The sequence below is a fragment of the Aspergillus terreus genome, genomic scaffold (genome assembly GCF_000149615.1).
Source record: "Aspergillus terreus NIH2624 scaffold_5 genomic scaffold, whole genome shotgun sequence".
NCBI lineage: Eukaryota > Fungi > Ascomycota > Eurotiomycetes > Eurotiales > Aspergillaceae > Aspergillus > Aspergillus terreus.
Genome location: NT_165928.1, coordinates 1,129,549 through 1,152,611, shown reverse-complemented (window position 1 = coordinate 1,152,611; position 23,063 = coordinate 1,129,549). Strand labels below are relative to the sequence as shown.

The 23,063-nt window shown below is 54.4% G+C and overlaps 8 protein-coding genes across 8 annotated transcripts; 4 read left to right on the top strand and 4 right to left on the bottom strand.

Moving 5' to 3' along the window:
- Window positions 1–265: 265 nt before the first annotated feature.
- On the top strand, window positions 266–4,184 carry ATEG_03968 (C2 domain protein; the record flags this gene model as incomplete). The annotated part of the gene is made up of 5 exons (XM_001213146.1): window positions 266–601; window positions 659–694; window positions 751–1,047; window positions 1,182–2,675; window positions 2,730–4,184. 5 exons carry the CDS (start codon window positions 266–268, stop codon window positions 4,182–4,184), a joined length of 3,618 nt encoding a protein of 1,205 aa, XP_001213146.1.
- Window positions 4,185–5,304: 1,120 nt separating this feature from the next.
- Window positions 5,305–6,279, bottom strand: ATEG_03967 (uncharacterized protein; the record flags this gene model as incomplete). The annotated part of the gene is made up of 1 exon (XM_001213145.1): window positions 5,305–6,279. The coding sequence occupies one exon, from the start codon at window positions 6,277–6,279 to the stop codon at window positions 5,305–5,307; it is 975 nt and encodes a 324-aa protein (XP_001213145.1).
- A 1,079-nt stretch (window positions 6,280–7,358) lies between these two features.
- Window positions 7,359–9,409, top strand: ATEG_03966 (putative DNA polymerase iota; the record flags this gene model as incomplete). The annotated part of the gene is made up of 3 exons (XM_001213144.1): window positions 7,359–7,426; window positions 7,575–7,908; window positions 8,018–9,409. The coding sequence occupies 3 exons, from the start codon at window positions 7,359–7,361 to the stop codon at window positions 9,407–9,409; spliced, it is 1,794 nt and encodes a 597-aa protein (XP_001213144.1).
- Window positions 9,410–10,390: 981 nt separating this feature from the next.
- Window positions 10,391–12,837, top strand: admB (ADAM family of metalloprotease ADM-B; the record flags this gene model as incomplete). The annotated part of the gene is made up of 2 exons (XM_001213143.1): window positions 10,391–10,460; window positions 10,526–12,837. The coding sequence occupies 2 exons, from the start codon at window positions 10,391–10,393 to the stop codon at window positions 12,835–12,837; spliced, it is 2,382 nt and encodes a 793-aa protein (XP_001213143.1).
- A 153-nt stretch (window positions 12,838–12,990) lies between these two features.
- On the bottom strand, window positions 12,991–14,200 carry cdc31 (putative cell division control protein Cdc31; the record flags this gene model as incomplete). Its single annotated transcript, XM_001213142.1, has 3 exons — window positions 12,991–13,044; window positions 13,379–13,852; window positions 13,934–14,200. The coding sequence occupies 3 exons, from the start codon at window positions 14,198–14,200 to the stop codon at window positions 12,991–12,993; spliced, it is 795 nt and encodes a 264-aa protein (XP_001213142.1).
- Window positions 14,201–14,630: 430 nt separating this feature from the next.
- On the bottom strand, window positions 14,631–16,226 carry ATEG_03963 (ssDNA-dependent ATPase MGS1; the record flags this gene model as incomplete). The annotated part of the gene is made up of 1 exon (XM_001213141.1): window positions 14,631–16,226. The coding sequence occupies one exon, from the start codon at window positions 16,224–16,226 to the stop codon at window positions 14,631–14,633; it is 1,596 nt and encodes a 531-aa protein (XP_001213141.1).
- Window positions 16,227–16,760: 534 nt separating this feature from the next.
- On the top strand, window positions 16,761–18,444 carry ATEG_03962 (kynurenine--oxoglutarate transaminase; the record flags this gene model as incomplete). Its single annotated transcript, XM_001213140.1, has 7 exons — window positions 16,761–16,834; window positions 16,893–16,961; window positions 17,032–17,116; window positions 17,171–17,276; window positions 17,332–17,558; window positions 17,692–18,096; window positions 18,157–18,444. 7 exons carry the CDS (start codon window positions 16,761–16,763, stop codon window positions 18,442–18,444), a joined length of 1,254 nt encoding a protein of 417 aa, XP_001213140.1.
- Window positions 18,445–19,003: 559 nt separating this feature from the next.
- ATEG_03961 (uncharacterized protein) lies at window positions 19,004–21,491 on the bottom strand (the record flags this gene model as incomplete). Its single annotated transcript, XM_001213139.1, has 4 exons — window positions 19,004–19,054; window positions 19,131–19,342; window positions 19,405–21,099; window positions 21,179–21,491. The coding sequence occupies 4 exons, from the start codon at window positions 21,489–21,491 to the stop codon at window positions 19,004–19,006; spliced, it is 2,271 nt and encodes a 756-aa protein (XP_001213139.1).
- Between the last annotated feature and the right edge of the window lie 1,572 nt (window positions 21,492–23,063).

Below are 23,063 nucleotides of genomic sequence, written 5' to 3'. Positions count from 1 at the left end.
CGTGCAAGCCGGCAGTCTGAACCGGGGATTGGAGCGTTTCCTCCACAATGACGTAGTCCCGATGCGGTAGGGCTGGCGGCCCCAAGTCAAGCTTATAGACTTCTGACTTCATCAGATCTTCCAATCCGTGAAATACTTTGGTGTCGTTGTTTCTTCCTCCATTGAAAAACTGGAGGTGGCTGTCTTCCACCATCGCTAATCAGACACCCATTGCATCAACAACAACATCCCCCCGGTTCTCTTCCCAACACTTCCGGCCGCTACAATGGCGCCCCATCCCCGAGGCATGGGAGGGTCCGAGTCCCCCAGAAACCGCCGGGTCGGGGAGCACTGGAGCGCACAGAATCCGGTGCCAACCATCCATCGGTTCTTGGAGCGTATGGAGCAGGACAAGGAGGCGCGGAAGGCCCATGAAGAGGAGTTGGATGCTCAGGAAAAAGCTAGAGTGACCGAGAAGAAAGATGCAAAGCCAGAGGCTATCCCTCATCGCCCACGAAAATCAAAGGGAAAGACCCGCGTCGTGACGGATCCTACGACGGGCCGCGATATTGAGGTCGAGGACCAAGATTCGGACTCCATGGACGCCGTGAAGAACGCAAAGGTAGACGTCGGCTCTTACAGTCCTTCCCGACAACCATCCAGCTAACGCCTAGTATAGTTGGTTGTTCCAAATGCGAATCTCGGAAAGCCCACGGTAAGCATGCATTGGATGTATTGTTATGGGACTGGCCTTACTGACAATTCATAAAGCCCGTCAGAACCGATCCCAACCAGAGCTTCGATGAATACCGCGAAAATCAGGATATCACCGCCCCTCCAGATCCTATTGCCGAAGGCACAACATCGGACGTCCCCATCCATGGGGAGGTAACCAATATCCTTTTCCACCCAACCCCTAGTGTCACATACAAACCGATGTTTGACGCCTTGGAACGACGGGGCATTGGTCTCTGCATAGGTATAGTATTTGGGATCCTCTTTATTGGCCGATTATTTGGCACCTCAATATGGGCGCTTTTCCTTCTGGGCTTTTGCATTGCAAGTGGCGTATGGCTGTGGGTGGAGGAGGTAGTCCGGAGCGGCCGCGACATGGAATGGAGCAACGAACAGCTTAGAGGACAGACGGTATACCCCCGAAAATGTCCCGCGCTTCTCCAAAGTCTACTAACAATCTCGTCTAGGCCACTGCCAACCTACTGCCTGAGTCCGTTGAATGGATGAACACCTTCCTTGGTGTCGTGTGGGGACTTGTGAACCCTGAGATGTTGTCTCCCGTGGCGGACACAATCGAAGATATCATGCAGGCTTCGGCTCCCGGTGTGGTCGAAAACGTCCGCATCGCAGAGATCGACCAGGGGAGCAACCCCCTACGCATTCTCAGTCTACGGTCCCTCCCCGATGACCACGACCATGTCCAGCAGCTAAAAGACAACATCCGTGAGGAAAACGAACGGAACAAGGACCCTGATGAAGCGGCGGCGATTGAAGAAGGTGGAAGTCACTACAATCTGGAGGCATCGTTTGCATACCACGCAAAACCAACGGGCCAGTCCACCTCGGCCAAGGCACGCAACATGCACATGCAGATTGTGTTCTACCTGGGCATCAGAGGTCTTTTTGGCGTCCCTTTTCCAGTATTCGTTGAGCTGAAGGAAATGGTGGGAACCGTCCGTCTCAGGTTCCAGCTGATGCCAGAGGCACCCTTCATGAAGGACATGACGTTCAGTCTTGTGGGAATTCCCCATATCAGGGCTGGCTGCATGCCCATGGTCAAAGGGGGCGTGAATATCCTGAACTTGCCATTAATCTCGAACTTTGTCAACTACGCAATCGCCACCGCGTGCGGCCTGTTCGCAGCGCCCAAGTCCATGACAATGGATCTCAGCATGATCCTCAAGGGCGATGACATCATCAAGGAGACCCAGGCCCTGGGAATCATGTGGGTTCGCATCCACCGTGCTGTCGGCCTCAGCAAGCAGGACCGGCGTGGCAGCTATGGTGGCGGCAGCGACCCTTACATCAATCTTTCGTTCTCCAAATACGGCAAACCCATGTACTGTACTCGCGTCATCTGCGACGACCTCAACCCGGTCTGGGAAGAGACGGCCGCGTTGCTGGTGACGCCGGAGCTGATCAAGGCCAACGAGAGCCTCAGCGTGGAGCTCTGGGATTCGGACCGCAACACCGCCGATGATATCGTGGGCAAGATCGAGCTGCCCATTCGCGAGATGATCCAACACCCATGTCGTATGTACCCCCAGGTTTCCAAACTCCAAGGCCTCAGCGAGGGCACCGAGATGCCAGGCGAACTACACTGGGAAGTTGGCTTCTTCGGCAAACCCAAGCTCAGGGCTGAGCTTCGGACGGACGGCAAGAAGAAGGACCTGCCTGAAAACTTCAAGAATGTTCCCGAGTTCCAAGACGAGAAAGGCGTCATCAGCAATGAGGAAGAGGATGCGGTCGTTCACACTCCCCCGGATCCGCTTTGGCCCAGTGGCATCCTGAGCGTGGTGGTCCACCAAATCGTCAATCTGCAGCTGGCCAACATCAAGGGCAGCAATGGCAACCGAAAAGGCAGAGAGTATGAGCCCGCCAGGGAGTACGGTGAAAAGAGCGAGGAAACGGGTTCCGACTTGCCCACAAGCTACTGCAAGATCATCCTCAACGACCAGTTGGTAAGAAACAGCCATTGGCCCCATCGCGCGGCTACCCTCTAACCAAATTTACAGATCTACCGGACTCGGCCAAAAGCTGTCAGCTCGAAGCCGATCTTCAACGCAGGAACCGAGCGGTTCGTCCGCGACTGGCGCTCCGCCGTTGTCACCATCACCGTCCGTGATCAGCGGTACCGCGAACACGATCCCATTCTGGGCGTCGTGCCGCTGAAGCTCTCCGATATCTTCCAGACCAGCTCCCAGGTGACACGCTGGTACCCGCTTGACGGCGGCATCGGATACGGACGGATCCGCGTGTCGCTTCTCTTCCGCCATGTCGAGACCAAGCTCCCGCCCAACATGCTGGGATGGGATGTGGGGACGTTCGAGTTCGCCTCGGACAAGATCACCGTGCAAGACTTCAACCACAAGGCCAAGATCAAGCTGCGCACGGGCGGCAGCAGCGGGAAGATCTCACGGCACGCCTGCACGGTCCACGGAAACAACACGACGTTCGACCTGACCCATTCGTCCGTGCACGGCAAGGTCCGACTCCCCGTGAAGCACCGCTACCGCTCCCCGGTCGTGATGGAGTTCCACACGTCCGGCAAGCACGGCGTGGCGGCTTACGCGATCCTCTGGCTGCAACACATGATCGACAACGAGGACATGCCGATCGACATCCCGCTGTGGTCGACCAAGAACGGCAAACGCCTGACGCAGAACTACATCACCGAAGACAACTGGCAGGTCAAGCGCGAGCCGGGGCTGGAGGACCTGCAGATCATCGGCCGGGTGCAGTTCCACGCGCGGTTCACGCCGGGCATCGACGAAACGCACGAGCAGTACGTCGTCGACGACCACTCGCGCGAGACGTTTGAAACCTGGGAGGCGTGCATTGCCGAGGGCGTGCGGTCGCGGAGCATCTCCCTCGAGGTGCCTGAGGACGTCGAGCGCATGCACGAGGAGTCGCTGGTCAACGGCCGCGACATTCTCAAGCACGCTGACCCGCGGGAACGCCGTCAATGGATCGACCGGCAGGGACAGGACTGGAGCGGCGCGTTCGGCCAGGACCCGGCGGCTTTTGTGGACGAGCAGGGCGAGAAGATCGCGGAGCCTGGAAGTGACCAGCCGGTGCATGACCCCGTGAACCCCCCGGCTATCCAGGGGGACACCACGGCGAGGTTCCAGCACCAGCAGCATGTACGGCAAGAGAGCAATTCCAGCGCGTCGTCGCATGATTCCACTTCCACGGTTGACTCGGAGCAACAGGAGCAACGATCTTCCTTCACCAGCTCGCAGCTGGACTCTCCGAGCAGCAGCCAGGCGGGGCCCAGCGAGAGATCCACCAAACGGGCGAACCGCCGCAGCGACCAGCGCCACCAGCGGGGGATGATGCAGTGGAAACCGGCTCGGAACGCGGTGTTTGCGCGGGACGAAGCCAAGTATGCGCTCCGGAAGGTGAAGAATCGGTTTTCCGGGGATTTGACGGGACGAGAGCCTGACCTGGAGACGGAGACGGGCAATTGATGACTGATGTATATTACTTGTATTAATATCTAGTTTGGCGATCAATAGTGGAATTGTTTCATGACAATCTAAGAGCGATCTATAAAGTAGACTTAGTAGATAGAGCGTCGTAACATGGTACATGAAGCCGTTTGTGGTCCTGTCCTGGAGAACCGTAGTATAATGGAAAATATGCCGTCGAATTTATGGACCATTGTCCCTCGATAGCAAGCCCGAACACACTATCCTGCACCTGAGGAGATAAAGTAATTGATGGCCCCTTGCAATCCGATCCCAAATTCAGTTACACGCTTATCTTCTACTTCATCTGCATCATTGTGAACCACAGTCAGCTGGTAGTCGCTTGATGATATCAAATGAGATATATACTATGAATTAACTGACTATTATCAATTGAAAGACCGAAGGGAAGACGGTGTATATCAACCTTCTCGTTCCTCGGTGTCACTTCTTCATCTACTGTATCTACAGTCTGCGCACTCTACAGAATCAAGTAAGATTCATGCCTATCAGACTGGATGCCTGGTGAGATTTGTGGATCCTTTCACGCAACAGCGTATGGGTTTCGATGGGATAATTAGGACTCCGTCGAACAGAGGGAATGCTCTATATGATGGCTACTGTAGGATGAGCGTTGGCTAATATCAGTAGTAATGGTCATTGTGTTCCCATGAGTGATGCGCAAGATCAGGCGCTATTCACGGAACGGTGTACCATGGATGATATGCAAGGGACGGATCGACACGGACACGGGGATGTGGAGAGAAGACTCCACCCGTTTCTATATAAAGTCCCGATCAGCACAGACACTCGTATTCGTGTACAGAGTAATGTATTAATTAGGTCGAAGAATGTCTAGCGTCTATCGCAATGCAGAGGCTCTATTAAACAGCGGTGTAGAATATGTACCGGAGAAGATGGGAGAAAATGCAAGTATGCCAGGTCATCATGTCGCCGCCAGTTCGTGTCAAATGCCGCTCTCGAGGGACAGAGATCCAAGAATAGAAGATTATGAATATAAACCAAGTGCACTGTGGGGCGAATCCGTCATCTATATGCATAAAGTTCGTAATCAAAAGGAAACAAGATGCGTCGTCATGCATAGATTCGTCACCGAGCGTCATTCGGTCTGACGGCGAGACACGCGGTCAATCTCGTCGGTCGTCGTGCATTCAGTGGGATCAGGGCTGTGAGGGCTCCCTGAGGAAGTATCAGACGAGTTGCAGGACGGTTGGCTCGTGGCTTCTTCCTCCGGTAGGGCGGTCTTCGTCGTCGGTTCTTGCGATGCGTCAGACCCACCCCGTAGTTCCAGCGGGCCCAGGGTCCATCGCCATTCGCAGCGACGCTTACTACGGGACTGGCAAGGCGTCTGAGGGGTCACAGAGTCGGAGCTATACTTTTCTCCTTGCAGCCCGTCCATCAGGGCCACGGCGCGCACCTGCCTGTCTGCGCCATGGTGCTTTCGCTTTTTGCCCTCGCCCCGGCGTTTTCCGTCGACATCATCCTCCGACGTACTTGCGTCCGAGAGGGTTAGGCTGGCGGTGGAATCCGAGTCCTCGTCGGAGCCAGCTTCGCGAGGGTCGGGATCCGACTCCGCGGTAAGATCGGAGTGCCGTGCAGTATAACGCACCGTACGGATCTCTTCCTCCAACGGCTGGCGATAGCTCACTTGTTTCTTGGCTGGGAAGAAGACCCGGCGCGGAGGTTGTAATCCGTTGGGAGTGGTGGCCACAGAGAGGGATCGACTTCGGGTGGTTGGTTCTAGCGGAGAGTTGCGAAGGATACTCTTGACCCCCAGAGGAAGCTGATAAGGGTTATTTGATGGGTATGGGGAGGATGGCTTGGTGAACCGGTGGTTGGTGGATTTGGAAGGCGAGGCGGTGGCGGAGGAGGGGACAGGGACATCGTATGCATTTTTGAAGGTGTTGCGAACGGTGGGAGAAGCGGTAGCCCCTCCGGCGAGAGAGAGCGACAGACCGGTCGATGAGCTGCCAAAAGATCGGGGCAGGGAAGATGTTTGGAGGGTAAGTTTCGGTCTTGAGACTGAAGGACGTCGCTGAGATGGAGTCGTCGCGGTGGCTAGAGGACAGGCCATGTTGGAGTGGGAGACGGCGGAAGGGGACTGGGTGGAAGTTGGTAACGTGGAAGTCATGACAGCGTGCGAGGAGGAGGCATCTTTATCCTCAGCCGAAGACGAAGAGGGAGGAGGTGGACGAGGGTAGTGCAACGAGGTTTGTGGGGGCATGAGGGACACGAGCATGGCGACTGAGACCCCAAACCAGAGAAATTTTCCCGAGATGAACGGGAGAACACGAGAGAGGCAGAAGGAGAGGAGAAGAAGGAGGAGGGAGAAAAGAGAGATAGAATGAACTGCGCCTCCCCGCACCAAGCGTGGATATCACTGAGGCGGACTCGAGAAAGTGGAGTAGATGCAGGGACCGATTATTGATTGAAGCGCATATGGCGATCGACAGGACTAGAGGGATTGTTGGACGGTTCTGTTGGGAGATGGGAGGAGAGAGAGAGAGGGCGAGAGAGAAATAAGAGAGGAATGTTGATGGAGATGCAGAGGCAGAAGAAGAAGAATGATGGAGAAGAGGGGATTTCCTATTTTAGAAACTCCCACGATCGATCGTCATTCTGATTGTTATTATTATGATTCGGTATGCTCATGGATCCCTCCAGAATAACCAGATATCAACAGGAGGCAGAAGAATTCTCAATCACCAGCTGTTCCAGTAGTCGCCACGAAGAAGAATAAGAATAGACGCGGAGGGTCTCTTGTCATAGAGAAAAAAAAAAACCTTTAGTTCAGCGTCATCGGGACTATTGACGCCGCAGCGGCGACTATGTCTGGTCTGGACCCGTGCTGAGAGGATCCTTCTTACGCGGCCGATCCATCTGATCTATTCTTATTCTTTGCTTTTTCTTCGACTTTGCAAGAAAAGAAGAAATAAAATAGAAAAAATATATTTATTCTATCTATCTACATCTATAACAGCCCTCAAGTAAAGAATGGAAAATCCAAGAAGGCGGCCACCTCGTGTCTTAATAATAATAATACTGCGGAGTATGTATGAGAGTGGAGGTATTTTTAGCACTCCTATAAAAAGAAACACCAGATTTACCTAGTTAAGCTAGTTACCTAAGTTATGCCATGCTGCTGAAGTAATTATGCAGACACGCTTAGTCACTCCCGCCCACAAGGCTGCATTAGCCGTCATCAGTTCCTCTGCAGCCCTGTAGCTCATCTACTCCGACTCCATTCATCAACAACAACCACAAGGAGTTCATGGCGGTTCCCCCGACCAGAGACGATCAGCGCATCATCATTCACTTTGTTAGTCCCAACCAACCTGTCTGATTGAATATTATCTCTTGCTTAGCCAGCGTCCACCCCACTAACCACTCACTGCCTCATCCTTGGACCCCACAGGATTATGACTGCTTCTATGCTTCCGTCTTCGAGGTCGAACAGCCCTTTCTCAAGTCTCTACCCTTGGCCGTCCAACAGAAGCAGATCGTAGTCACCTGTAACTATGAGGCCCGTCGTCGAGGCCTCCGCAAGCTACAGTTGATCAAAGAAGCCAAGCAGATCTGCCCCGATGTCGTGATCGTCCTGGGTGAAGATCTGACCAAGTTCCGGGATGCCTCCAAGGCTCTCTATCTCTTCCTCCGCCAATTCGTATGGGGTGAGAAGGTTGAACGGCTAGGGTTCGATGAGGTGTGTTGATCGTGTTCTATTTTTGCTTTCCTTCGCGTCCCACCGACTTACAATACTGCTGCCTCTACACGGAGACCCACGAGTCTGTTTCTGATGATCCACGATGCAGGTCTTTCTGGATGTCACCGACATGGTCGCCTACAACGTGGAGCTTCTGAACGAGAACGACCTGCAACACTCGTTCTTTCATCTTGACCCGCGCGATCCCACCGCCGGGTTTGTCTACAATGCCACGCAAGTCTGCGGTCCAACCTACCCAGTGGGCTCTTCTGCGTTGGCGGATCCGCCGTCCGCATGGCTGTACACCCGCCTGTTAGTCGCGTCCCATCTGGCCGCGTATCTTCGGGGCCAGCTTGAAGAACAAAGAGGCTACACTGCCACCGTGGGCGTCTCAACGTCTAAACTGCTGGCTAAGCTAGTGGGTAACGTGCATAAGCCCAACAGTCAGACCACACTCCTCCCGCCCTATACGACTGCGCCCGAGAGCACGGCCCAAAGCAACGTGTTGGCCTTTTTGGACTCCCATGACATTCGGAAAGTTCCCGGGATCGGCTCGAAACTGGCCCACAAAATTACCTCGTATCTTGCCCGGTCAGCGGCCCACTCCGGCACCGCCTCGAATGCCCCAGATGATCTCCCGACCACCCAGGTCACCGTCCGTGATGTGCGGTGTGCGCCTGGGATGGGTCCCGTATTGTTGGATAAATTCCTTGGGGGCCCCGGGTCGCCGAAGGATATCGGAGTGCGAGTGTGGAGGCTGATCCATGGCGTAGACAACGCGGAGGTCCTCCAGGCGAGGGACTTACCGACCCAGATTAGCATTGAAGACTCCTACGGACGACTCGATACTGTGGAAGGGGTCAAGCGGGAGTTGCTGTCTCTGGTGTCGAGTCTGATCCGCCGTATGCGGACTGATCTGACCGAGAAGAAGACAGGAGATGCTTCTGAGGCTGTCTCCACGCGATGGGTGGCTTATCCGAAGACGTTCCGTCTTTCCACCTGCCCTCGATCCTCCACCCCCGCAGACGCCCACAAGGTCAATCGCATCTCCCGCTCCGCCCCTCTGCCCTCGTTTGTATATAATCTGGCCGACGGGGTGGATGCGCAGGCTGAGCGTCTGGTTGAGGAGCTGGCCATGGGTATGTTTCGCAAGCTGCACCCGCCAAAGTCGGGGTGGAATCTACGCCTGCTGAACGTCGCGGTGACAAATATGGTGGATGGAGCGGGGGATCGCAAGCAGAGCAGTGGACGGGACATTGGAAAGATGTTCCAACAGCAAGGAGATCGCTCGGAGCAGGCTCTGGGCCGTGAGATCGAGATACCCTCCTCTGTCGAGCATCCCCGTAGTCGTGCGTCAGAGGACGACGGAGATGGTGCGTGGGAGGAAAGTGAGGACGAGCCAGACGATGACATGGCCAGCGTCGCGTGCACCGTCTGCGGTGTTTTGATCCCGCACTTTGCGCTGGTCGCGCACGAAGTGTATCATGCTGCACCTGATTGACGCATGGCGGGAGGAGAGTACCATGGTTGGGGGATGGATAAATAACTCCGCATGTATCAGGACGAGGTAGAAAATAACTCTGGCAGTCATTTCCACCATGCGAGCTGGTGGACGCCATGGTCCGCCATAGTGTGCGATAGTCGGCCCCTACGGCGTTAGTCGCATTGGCATTCCGCGGTTGGGCCTAGTAGGGCTGACCATCCGGAGACGGTAGTAGTTTAGTAGTAGTAGCAGTCGTATTATTATTAGTATCTTCAGTGGGAACTGGAAGGATGTAGCACTATCGAGACATCCTCTAAAGTACAAGTATGATCGAAAGAAGAAAAGAAAGTATCGATGCAAGTAATAGATAGTTACTATGTACTACTGTGAGTATGTAAGTACTCCGTACTTTGTACGCGCGTTGCCGATCCTTCTCTTAATAAGAACTGTCCGAAAGGGTCCAATCACTCCACCACGATGGACCCTGAGACTTCAACTTCTCTCTTTCATTCATTCTCTCTCTCTCTCTCTCTCTCCCCTTCATCCTCTTTCTCTACTCTGCGGAGTACCTCTCCTCATCTCTCGTTCCCCTCATCCTCCTTCCCTGATCTCTTCTCCCCTCCTCTCGCTCCCTCACCTCTCCAAGACTCCAGATTCATACTGCGACTGCTGCGCCCCAGCGGGCCTCCTGCATTGTCTCAGTCACCCACCTTCGTTGTCTTCAAACATCAGATTGCCCCCTCGACGTGCATCCTGCACCCCCGTCCTTATTATTAATTGCATCCGGGCCACCGAGACCGACGGATCCCTCCCACTCGATCGAACTCCACTCGGCCAAGATCTCCAGCGCTTCCATCCGACTTCCAAGGGGTTGGCAGTCTTATCGCTGCTGCCTGATGTTATCCAACGACCACGCCCGGTAGACTCTCTTTTGTCGTTCGTTTTTTCTCTTCCATCGGCCGATCAAGTCTATTCTGGCTGTCATCCTCTCTACTGGCCATGAGGTGGTTAAAATCCTCCTTGCCGTTCCTCGCAAGCGCCCTATTCTACTTCGCATCTGATGTGCATGGTATGTTCTCTCCCGCTCACCATGATCTGTTGATCTCCTCTAGGACCTTGTCTGACACCCCCTAGCCCGGTCTCAGGAACCGAATGCCATCCAACATGTCACCACCCTAGACCATCCCACCATCAGCGCCCCCTCCAACCGTGTCGATCACCTATCCCACTTCGACATCACCTTCTACCTCCGTGACAAGAGCCAACGCGTGAAGCTTGAGCTCGAGCCGAACCATGATATCCTCGCCGAAGATGCATATGTTCAGTATCTCGACGCTCACGGAAATGTCGTGCACGGAGAACCCATCCGACGCCATGAACACAAAGTATTCAAAGGACGAACCCTACTCGGCAGAGGGAAAGCTATGTGGGATCCCGTCGGATGGGCGCGGATTTACCTGAAGAATGACGGCCCGCAACCGCTGTTTGAAGGCGTCTTCAGCGTCAATGGCGATAACCACCACATCGAGTTGAAATCGACATACCTGGAAAAGAAACGCGCCCAAGATATCGACATCCCGGACCGGAAAGGCGACTACATGATCACCTACCGTGACTCGGACATGATCCGGCATCTTCACACCGAACTCAAGCGTTCGCTCCCTCTTTCTTCCTCCTGCGAGGCCGACAAACTCGGGTTCAATAACAACCCCAACCATCCGATCCTCCAATCCTTTGACAACGGGAATTCCAGCACCTGGGGCGCCATGTCCCTCAACTCGTTGTTCGGACTCAGCAAGCGCCAGTCGGACATTGGTGGTGTCTCCGGTAACGCCGGAGGTGTGAATCTGAAGTCCACCATCGGCAGCACTGCCGGCTGCCCGAAGACGAAACAAGTCGCCCTGATCGGCGTTGTGACGGACTGCTCGTTTACCGGATCGTTCGAGAGCAAAGACGCTGCCCAGAAGTGGGTCATCAACACCGTCAACAGTGCATCCAACGTGTACGAGAAATCATTCAACATCTCCATCGGCTTGCGGAACCTCACCCTCACGGACAAAGAATGCCCGGACACGCCGCCGTCGTCCGCCCAGTGGAATATGCCATGCTCCCAGAGTAATATCACGTCGCGGCTGGACCTCTTCTCCAAGTGGCGTGGACAGCAATCGGACGACAATGCCTATTGGACTCTGATGAGTGATTGTCCGACCGGCTCTGAGGTGGGTTTGGCCTGGCTTGGACAGCTGTGCAATTCGAAGGTGTCGGATGATGGTTCCAACTCAGTGAGTGGGACGAACGTGGTTGTTCGCTCTGCCGGTGGTGGATGGCAAGTCTTTGCCCATGAAACAGGACATACCTTTGGCGCAGTGCACGACTGCAACTCCCAGACCTGCGCCCAAGGACTCGAAACCTCGTCGCAGTGTTGTCCCCTCAGCGCCAGCTCGTGCGACGCGGGTGGAGAGTACATCATGAATCCCAGCACGGGTACCGACATCACTGAGTTCTCGCCTTGTACGATCGGTAACATCTGCTCGGCCTTGGGTCGCAACAGTGTCAAATCGACGTGTCTGTCCGACAACCGCGGAGTCGTTACCTACACTGGTGGCCAGTGTGGAAACGGCATTGTGGAGTCCGGGGAAGACTGCGACTGTGGCGGGGAGGAGTCCTGCGGCGACAACCAATGCTGTGACGCCAAAACGTGCAAGTTTAAGTCGGGCGCCGTATGCGACGACTCCAACGACAGCTGCTGTTCGAAGTGTCAGTACACCGCTGCTGGTACTGTGTGCAGGCCCAGCCGCGGCGAGTGCGATCTGGAGGAGACGTGCAGCGGAAACTCCAGCACGTGCCCCTCGGACTCCTTCAAGAAAGATGGCGAAGACTGTGGCAGCTCGGGCAGCGGCCTGACCTGTGCCAGTGGCCAATGCACCAGTCGGGACTACCAGTGCCGCACGGTGATGGGAAGCCTCCTGCACAACAATGACACCTACTCCTGCGATGCCTTCTCCGACTCGTGTGAGCTGATTTGCACGTCGCCTGCCCTGGGTCAGTGCTACAGCGTCAACCAGAACTTCCTCGACGGCACCCCCTGCGGCAGCGGCGGGCACTGCAGCAACGGCCGCTGCGAAGGATCGAGCGTGAAGAACTGGATCAACGACCACAAGGACATTGTGATTGGGGTGTGCTGTGGTGTCGGCGGTCTGATTGTCCTGTCAATTCTGTGGTGTCTCATCAACCGTTGTCGTCGGGCGCGTCCAGCTGCTAAGATGCCACCACCACCCCCGCGTGGTCCGTACGGGCCTTGGGCTGCTAGCGCTGTACCCCCTGGCCGCCCTCCCATGGCTCAATGGCCGCGAGGATACCAAGGCCTCGCAGACCCTCCGCCGCCGTACGCAGGGCCAGGGTATGGCAACGGCCCGCCTGGGGGATACATGCCCCGGTATGCGTGAATATTTCTTTGGACATTCTCTTTCCTTTTTATACATTGTGTTTAATTCATGATCTGTTACTGCATGATGACTTGTCTGGCACCATTGCATCCTACAATCCTTATATTGACGGCGTCCTCTGGTTGGGTTGAATTGGTAGGCCGGATCTCCGGCCTATGGGTTGGTGATATGTATGGTCTTCGTTGATAGGACTGGCTGTGTCGCAGCCTGGAGTAAGGCATATACAGCATCTCAAGCATCCATCTATGTAAGCACTACTGTGGAGTTCATACTGTCCAAGCAGACCGCACCGACACCAACAACCACCCGGATAAGACGTAGCAGTAAACAATCACGACAAAACAGCAAACCGTACAACAGGCGCCCACCCAATGCCCAAACCAAACAAAACACGATGCCAAGCAAACAAGCCGTCGATTCTCGCAGAGATAGACACAACAGAACGAAAAAAGAACCAAGAACCCAGCCAAAAGAAGCAATAACCAAGCGAACCAAACATATACAGAAAGCGCATCGGCGCCTACTGCCAACAAATACTCACAAACGCATCGCGGGTGACACCACCCACACCCTCCAAATCAAACTCCTCAATCATGGCGCGCAGCTCCTCCTCCTCGAGGCCCGTCTCGCCCAGCTCACGGGCAACACGCCGCAAATCCTCCAGATCGATGAACCCCTTCCCGCCCTCGTCGAAGAGCTCGAACGCGCGCAGGATCTCCTCGCGCGGGTCGCGCTCGAGGATCTTCAGCGCCGTGATGGTCTGGAACGACGACAGCGGCATGAGCAGGTTCGAGGGGTGTTGCGGGTTCGTCGCGGGGGCGGCCTTTGCGGGGGCTTGCTGCTGCGACGCGCCGCCGGCGGACTGCTGCTGCTGGACCTGCGGGCGCGGCACGCCGTACGTCGTCAGCAGCGAGATGAGCTCCTGCTTGGGGAGGGTGAAGCCCAGCGCGCGGAAGGCAACCCGGAGCTCGTGGTAGTCGAGGTGTTGGTCGCGGTCGAGGTCGAAGAGGGTGAACTGTCGTCAGGGTGAGGATTAGCCATGTGTCTGCTGTGGGGGAGGAAGGGAATGAAAGGAGGGAAAGGGAGGGAGACGTACGGCTTCGTTCACCTCCTCGCGCTGCTCCTCTGTTAACCGGCTCAGCGGGTTCTCTTGCGTCGAGGGCGCGTGGGCCTGCGAGTGCATGCCGCTGGCTGCAGCCTGCTGGGAGGATTTGGCGGGCTCAGCGGCGTAGTCGGCGGGGCCGGCGGCGCCCAGGCGTTGACGCGAGAACGACGAGGCGCTGAAGGGGATGGCATTGGCGTTGACGGAGCGGTCGGGCAGTTTGCCCGAGTTGTAGGAGCGCGTGCCGAACGGTTGCGACATGGTGGTGGAGGTGGTGTTTTGGTTTGTCGCGATGGGGTGTTTTGGGACCGCGGGTGGTGGGACGGGGCCAATGAAGGCACCACCGGACGGAGACGGAACGCGAGATAAGTTGGATGTTCCGTCGAAGGTAGGAGGAGTTCTTTTCGTGGTGATGGCAGGTCGGAGGTGTGAAGTGATGAGAAAGAGAGGTTGAGGGGATTGATTATCGGCGGGTCTGGAAGCGACGCGAAGCGGTGGGCGGAGTTGGTTTCTGCTTGGGTACGCATCAAAACATGCTACAATCCGCCATCAGAGGGTATGCGTATTGGGCATGATTGTAGATGGGGATCGAATTCTAGCATTTATCCATGTCATATATTCATATTAAGGGTAACCAAAATCTAGGTCAATGGTATATGTTCCCAGTAACTAACGATCTATGTATACAATGCTACCGTTCCAAATCTGGATCGACTTGAGTTCCCAGATCGTGGTCCTCCAAGAACTTGCGACCTCGTAGTTGTTCCGGTAGATACTCTTGAGCCACCTCCCCGTCCACATAATTAGGATTGTACTTGTATTCCTTTCCGTATCCGAGCTCTTTCATCAGTCGAGTGGGAGCGTTCCGAAGATGAATCGGTATGGGCAACCCGGCGACGCCCGGTTCCTGCAGGGCAGCGAACGCATTGTTGAGACCTCGATACGAGCGCGTACTCTTCTTGGCTAATGCCATGGCGACCGTCGCGTGTGCAAGATTGATCCGCGCTTCGGGAAGTCCAATCTTCTCGACAGCGGAATGGGTGGATATAGCGAGCGTCAGCATGCTATTATCCGCTAGCCCGATATCCTCAGAGGCGACCACAATCAGGCGTCGAGCGATATACAGCGGATCTTCCCCCGATTGAATCATACGTGCCAGGTAATATAACGCCGCATCCGGATCGCTCCCTCGTAAGGACTTGTGAAAGGCAGAAATGGTGTCATAATGTTGGTCCCCGGCGCGATCATACACGAGGGTCTTTGTGAGAGAACGTTTCAGCTCCTCTTTGGTTATATCCGGACGCTTCGACAGGTCCATCGCCAGTTCCAAAAGGTTCAGGGACGTCCGCGCATCGCCGTCCGAGAATTTGGCCAGGTACGTGATCAGTTCGTCGTCTACCAGAGCAGAAGGCGAATAGTTGGGCCCCTCGACCTGCAAGGCGCGGTTGAGAATGGATTTGACATCCTCGTCGGTGAGCTTCGCCAAGGTAAACGTTCGACATCGGGACAGCAAAGCACTCTGAACTTTGAACGACGGGTTCTCCGTGGTAGCCCCGATGAGCGTGACCTGTCCGCTTTCTACCGGTCCCAGAAACACATCCTGCTGGGACTTGGAAAAACGATGGATCTCGTCGCAGAAAATGATTGTTTTCCGGCCCGTCAGTCCCAGTTCGCTTTTCGCTTCAGCGAAGATCTTCTTGCACTCGGCCACCCCAGTGCTAGTGCTGTTGATTTCCACGAATCGACTTCCTACCATCGAGGCGATCACCCGCGCAATGGTTGTCTTTCCGGTACCCGGCCCACCCCAAAGCACCATACTGGGTACCCGGTCCTGCTCGATCAGTCCCCGCAAAACGCCATTTGGACCGACCAGATCTTGTCCGCATACTTCGTCCAACGTTCGAGGGCGCATGCGCTCTGCCAACGGGGCAGCTTTTTGGAAGGCATTTGGCCGTGATTTCTTGGCCGGCGGCTCGGCCTGTGTTTCGTTGTTCTGGGATTTGCGATTCACTTCCGCGGCATTGGAATCGGAGAAAGCCGCCCTTTTGCGTGTGATGTTCTGTGAGGGCGAGGAATCAGGCAGTGTGTCCTTTCGCACCGTCGGTTGGGCGGCTGCCTTGCGAGCCGACGTCGGTTGGAAGAAGCTGGGAACGGGGGCCTTCTGGGAGGAGGACGAGTCGCCCGTGCTGGAGGTTGGTTCTTCAATGAAGTCGTGACAGTTGGAATCGATGTGATCGTTGATTTTCAGGGAGGGGACGGAATTCCCGCAGATGGGACAGGAGACCATGCTGGACGTGAGGCTTGAGAGATGGGATGGTGGAGATTGAGCGACGAGCGATGTGAAGTCATCAGAAAACGCGTCGACGCGTGACACGGGCCATTAAGAAGAAGAAATTATAGGAGCGAGCTCTCCTCGCCTGATCAACTACCGAAGTAGTGCATAGTACATGGCTTGGTAGCCATAAGGACTCTCCAAATCACTTCGATCAATTGATATGGACAGATAAATGGTGATTCTATTAAAGTCGTCGTGGTAAATTGTTTTAAGCATTTGATTCTCCCCGCATTTGTCGATGCAAACCAGGCAAATAGTCTGCCTTGGTGCCTGACAAGCACGCAATTGTCATTGGAGCGAGGTCCTTCTTCCTCCTCATCTCCATCTTATCGCATCCTCTTTTCTCTGTATCCGCTCTCTATGTTGTTCGGTTACCGGCCCTCTCTGTCGCATACCCTTTCTACCCCCCTCAAACTCTCCTCCAACTCCTTGTCTTCGGCATTTCGACTTGCGCCACCCCGCTATCTAATTCCCCGCGTTCGGACCATGTCGGCGAGCTCCCCCCGTGCGGACCCGTTTCGGCCGGCCAAGAGAGTTGCCGGTCAACGCCAGGATGTCTGGTAGGGCTTCGACTGCTGAAGCTGTTGCGATTGTGATGTGCTGATGGCTAGTGCTTAGGTCGATTGTCAATGAGGCCGCTGCTGCCTCTCCGGTCCAGCCCATCGTGAACATGGGCCAGGGCTTCTTGTGAGTGCGGGGTTGTCCGAGTCGCAGAGCATTATGAGTCAATGGATTGCTGATGGCACGCCTGGTGCAGTGGCTATAACCCCCCAAAGTTTGCGGTGGACGCTGCGAAGGATGCTCTTGACCGAGTGGAATGCAACCAATACTCCCCGACCAAGGTGCGCATTGAAGGATGCCATTGTAGGCCGAGCCCATGCTTACCCCTTCTATAGGGTCGCCCACGTCTGAAGAAAGCCATCGCCGATGCCTACTCTCCTTTCTTCGGCCGCACCCTGAACCCCGACACGGAGGTCACTATCACTACCGGAGCGAACGAAGGTAACGTCATACTGGACGTTTGCACAACCCTGGGACCGAGCTGACTGTAGCGAAGGAATGCTCAGCGCTTTCATGGGATTCATTGAGCCGGGAGATGAGGTCATCATCTTCGAGCCCTTCTTCGACCAATATATTAGCAACATTGAAATGCCCGGCGGTACCATTCGATATGTCCCCCTTCACCCTCCCAAGGATGGTGCGACCAGAACCTCTCCTGCTTCCGAGTGGACGATAGACTTTGAGGAGCTGGAGAATGCGATTAACTCGAAGACTAAGATGATTGTAAGTGTCCTTACGTGGGCCTTTGTTGAACGACTCTGACTTTTTAGGTGCTTAACTCGCCGTAAGTAACTCTTGGCTGGTGTCGCGCCAATCGACTAATCAATATCTCCACAGCCACAACCCCGTGGGGAAGGTCTTCTCGCGCGAGGAGCTTCAGCGTATTGGTGACCTGTGCATCAAGCACAACCTCATCATCCTTTCGGATGAAGTCTATGACCGCCTCTTCTACGTTCCGTTCACCAGAATTGCTACCTTGTCTCCAGAGCTATATGAGCGCACTTTGACTGTCGGTTCCGCTGGAAAGGCCTTTTACGCCACTGGTTGGCGTGTGGGCTACCTCATCGGCCCAGAGCATCTGATCAAGTACGTCGCTGGCGCTCACACTCGGATCTGCTATAGCAGTGTGTCTCCTCTCCAGGAGGCTGCGGCGGTTGCGTTCGAACAGGCGGATAAGGCCGGCTTCTGGGATGAAAGCCGTAACGAAATGAAGCAGAAGATGGAGCTCTTCTGCCAAGTGTTTGATGAACTCAACATCCCGGTGCGCAGCCTTCTCATGCCCTTTATGTCGCTTTGCAGTGCCCACTGACTAATTACCTAGTACTCTGATCCTGAGGGCGGCTACTTCGTCCTTGCGAACATGTCCTCCGTCAAACTTCCCGAGGACTATCCCTTCCCTCCTCATGTGGCCAGTCGCCCGCGCGACTTCAAGCTTTGCTGGTTCCTCATCCACGAAGTCGGTGTCGCCGCGATCCCCCCGACGGAGTTCTACACCGATGCGAACTCCCACATCGCCGAGGATTACCTTCGATTCGCGGTGTGCAAGAACGACGACGTCCTTGAAACCGCCAAGGAGAGACTGCGCGGTCTGAAGAAGTATATCGTATAGGGAGGTAATATGTGTAGAGATTGCAATGCCCTCATGAGATAGAATGCTTGAGTATAAAGCTGGAAATTGAATGAGCACTGTATTGGATAGGTGCAGACTAGTTGAACTTCTATCTTCAGTAGGTACATGAATCTGCCTTCCAATCCCAAATAGACACCGTTCAACACTCTTTCCCCTTCCTGGCAGCAACCTGACAGTCGGAATCATATCCGTCCGTACATGCCTCGCTCGCCAGCGACAAGACCCTACCGGCCGAAGGAAACCAACACCAAATACCGCCGAGAATGAGAATAGAGAACAGGAACAAAATGAGGTGACAAGCGGAAGGAGCCAGGGTTGTGAAAGGCCCTGCATTCTCCAATAAACCAAGGCATGTCCAACCGCCAAAGTCCCAGAAAGTGAAAGAAACAACAAGACATCCTCGACTAAGCATTGATGCCCTCGATCTCTATCTTTCCAGTACCGGCACCGTCCCACCCTTCACCACGACGGAACACTCTCCTATCTTCTTCGGCAACTTCGTCAAAGCCATCCCCTCTCATGCGCGCAGTCGCGTCTTTCACATCGGGGTGCGTAGCCCGGGCTGCGCGGAGGATCCAGTAGCATCCCTCTAGGTGGTCAATGAGCTGACGATGGCCCTTCCCACCCAGCGAGCCCAGCAGACGACGATACTCGCCACGGCACACGGGATCGAGGCAGCTGCGGCGGTTTCTCCCGTCCCAGTCGGTGTCGCATGCGTGTCTCTGACCCGTGATGATTGTCTGGATGGTCACGGCAAACTCCTGGCGGAACTGGTACTGAACTGCGGTTTCTAGCTCCGGGGGAGCGCCTTCAGACCGCAGCTTATCGCGGATCAGCCGGTAGAGATAGTCGACAAGCTCGGTCACTTCGATGGTCACTGGAGGAGATGGGTTAGCTTTGAGACAGACCATCGGTGACGGGTCGGGACGGAGGTCTTACTGAAAAGACAGGTTGCGAGAACACGACGGAAGCGGTCTTTCTCTTTGGCGTCGTCGAACTTGATGATGTACACCACTCGGCTGGAGCAACGGAGAGCCACGTTGTTTTCGGGGAATCCTGCCTCGAGATTGTCGGCCCAGTCAGAGAAGATGAAGTAATCACCAACTTTGCTGTTCATGTTAAGAAAGACCGCCTGGCGATGACGCTCAGGTGTGTCGTAGGGATGAAGACAGGGGACAAAAGCCGGTCCGTTACGGACGTCTTTCGGGATGGTTGACTCTTTGCATGGGTGCTGGAAGGTCATCTGCTCGCAAATGGACCAGTGTCGCTTAATACTGTTCAGAAGGTGCTCTTTGCAGCAGTAACGACACTCGGAGTATGGGCCACAGCGAGGACAGATGACGGTTGCGCCGTCCCAGAGATTGCAGCGTTTGTCACAGCCTTCCTTCGCACAGGGAAATCCGTGACTGTCAAGGTTCCACCAGAAGCCATCCTTTTTCTTGAATGATTTGGATTTCTTTTTGCTTGAGGTTGGTCCTTGGTTGCCCCCGTCAGTCGAGGTTGGCGGATGTGCATGGCTGCCACTCGCGTTGCCATTGACCTGGATCGCTGAGTCGGTTCGGGTGCTAGTGGAGTGCTTTTGAGCCTTCTTGTTCTTTGTTCCCTTCAGCTGGCTGTCATCAGTGATATCCGTACGCGGTGTGTTCTGTTGGGAAAACGCATTCCACGCAGAAAGTCCAGTGCTGGTCGACTTTGGGGTACATGTGAGGCTCTGGTTGCTTGCAGATGGGCTAACTTGGACCGAGGAACCTCCGTTGTCTTCTGGCGATGCTTCTAGTATAGCAGGTAGCTTTTCTTTCTGGGTTGCAACCTTGCGAGAGGACTGATGAGAGCCACGGGGAGACGATTGAGACGATGGCTCGACCGTTGAGGGACAATCCGATCCATCATCACAGGTCTTCTGAGCTTTGCCCCCACTGACATTGTTGGATGCGCCGTCCAGTTGGGTGGTCTCGTTGGGTGTGAAGGCGTATTTGCTACCGGTGGTGGAAGTCTTTCCGTCACCGGTCGAATTGGGAGCCTCATTGCACGTATTGAGCTCCAGCTTGTCCATGCCACCAGCTAAGACGGCAGCAAAAGACAAGGCCGGAGGCATTTGAGACGCGGTGTCCTGCTGAGATTCTCTCTGGTCGGCGACGACCGCATCTTCGTGCTTCTCGGGACCAGATTCCTTCGCCAGCGCGACAGGGTTGGACTTGTCTTCAATATCTGCATTGGTGGGAACTGCATCTTCCAGCTTGATTGATACAGGGTTGTCAAGTACAGGAGCAGACAAAGGAGCTTGGGTGTCCTGCTCATTGTTGATCTCGGTGTCCAATTTCTTCTCGTTGGCTTCATCAGGAATGTCTAGGCCCGAGTCCTTGTTGTCCGGGGACTTGGAGACATCACGCCGTTTGGACTTTTGTCTCTTGGACTTGCTCTTGCTGGATCTTTTCTTTTTAGGCTTCTGAAACAAGTCCATGAGAGATACTGGCGGGAGATGAGACTCGGACGTGGGAGGAGGGAGACTGTTGTCGATGGCCATGTCTGCTTGGAAGGATGCTTCTGTTGGGGAAGAACGAGTAAGAGTCCTGGCGCGAATCAAGGTGATAGCCTCTGAACGAGTCTTGTTTTCACCAGGGACATTCTCGTCTCCTACTTAGATGACTGGGATCAGCTGCTGTTCGAGTCGTGGGACGCTTCTGAAAGGAAGAGGTGAGAGGTATCAATTTACCTTGATGGGAGTTGTTTGTGTGAGGAAGATGAGGGTTCATGTTGGCGGATGGAGGGGAGAGGGAGGCGGGAGGGCTGTTGCTATCCGGAGTGAAGGGTGCAGTGGGAAGTGAAAGCTTCGAGTGCTTCAGCAGTTTCAACATGTGGCCATCCTCAGAGGGATTTTCTGTCTCTTCACTTTCCCCAGCCAAGGCATCTGCCAGGTCAGCCAGAAAGGTCACATCACCCTTTGTGCACGCAGTCTTCACGGCTTCCTTTGAACCAGTGAACTTGTGGTCTTTGAGTGAAGTAGGTCTCTCCAAGGAATCTGCCATGTCGTCGACTTGCTGATATTCCGTAGCCCAGGCAAAAAGAGAGGAGACTGAAATCAGAAAGACTTGATTGAGAATGTTTCTCCAGAGGAATCAGTCGTTTTGGGGATATTGAAATGGAAAAGAGATATCCATTTGTAGAGGCTAATATCCTCCTACCTGATGCTTGCGAGATATCCCCGTCGTCTGGGATGGAGGATAGGAGGCCTGGGGGCAGTGAAGGGAGATAGGGAAGAAGACATTTCTGAAATCCTAGGTCTCATTCACCAGAGTCACTGTGGTTGAGATCATGGTCCGGACTAGTCTATATGGTCTTCTCTCTGGCTTCCGTTCCTTTCTGTTAGGGCTGGAAAAGAGGTATAGAATATTGGTTAACGGGCACTACCAAATGCTCTTTCTATAGTTCACTATGGTCTAGCCAGTGTGAGACTGACGGTTTGCACTGACAATAAAGACAATGATAGAGCTGTATAGTGGCATACATGGACAAAGATATACAGCGTAGTGGCATGTTCTTTATACCTCGTCGTTATGACTGAACGGAGTAGATATTTGATACTGACTAAGACTGCAAATTAAGGCTCCTATTTTCTCCACATAAATATTGATACTCTCTTATTCAAGATGCACACTATGTCTTATAAGAGCAGCATACAATTGTAGTTGAATGAAAGATATCACGTGCCTTCCCCTCTATGTACAAACGGCATTCTTCATCATTTCTCTGCCTCCGCTGCTGCCAACAACATCGACCACTATGCTGCATCACACTGCACATCCCTGTCATCTATCTTCAGGATTCTGCACTTCTGCACCTCATGACATGGTCTTGCCTTTCTGCATGGTCTTCCCAGCATCTGATCCATAACCCCAGCGCTTCAACGCCAGTGGACATGAAGCGCCGATGAGAAGCAACAAAGGCCCTTTATCCGTCATGACTGGCCTGATCCCTCACTCGAAAGATGGAAAGCTTTAAATAGAATCTGCATCGCGTGTTTTGTCTCCAGCGTCCTAAAGCAAAAGGATTTGATGAGAGCGCTTGCACGCTAAGCGCCGACGAGAGGCTATATTTGGCCCGTCCACGCGCCGACGAAAACCACTGAGAAGAGGCGCCTACGATGATCTCGCGCCAGCTCAAACGAAGCGCCTGCCCAGATCTCCGATTTAGTGCTGGATCATGGCTAGCTTGTGTCATGTTGGTGGCCGGGGGACCGTCCAGCACTCCCTCAATGGCCACCTCTGTTTATGCCCAAAAAAGAGCCCCCGTCTTTCATTCATGAGGGAACGCAGCCGCTCTCTGCAGATGTCAACCATAAAGTCCGACGTCGCCTTCATTGTTGCTCTTCTCCGACGTCTATTGTTCGTTTCTTTCTCTTTCTTGTTCCCCAGACATTCGCGCCACCCCTTCGGTTTCAGCGTCAATAGATTCGATTATGTGTTACACTTTCTCAATAATCTATATTATCTTTCCTTGAAACGCTGCCGGTCAGCTTTTCTCTCCTTCTACCTACTGTCACTGCATAGAACGACCTAATCCTCGACACTCGAACGCCTCGTTCGTACCGCCTACGTCCA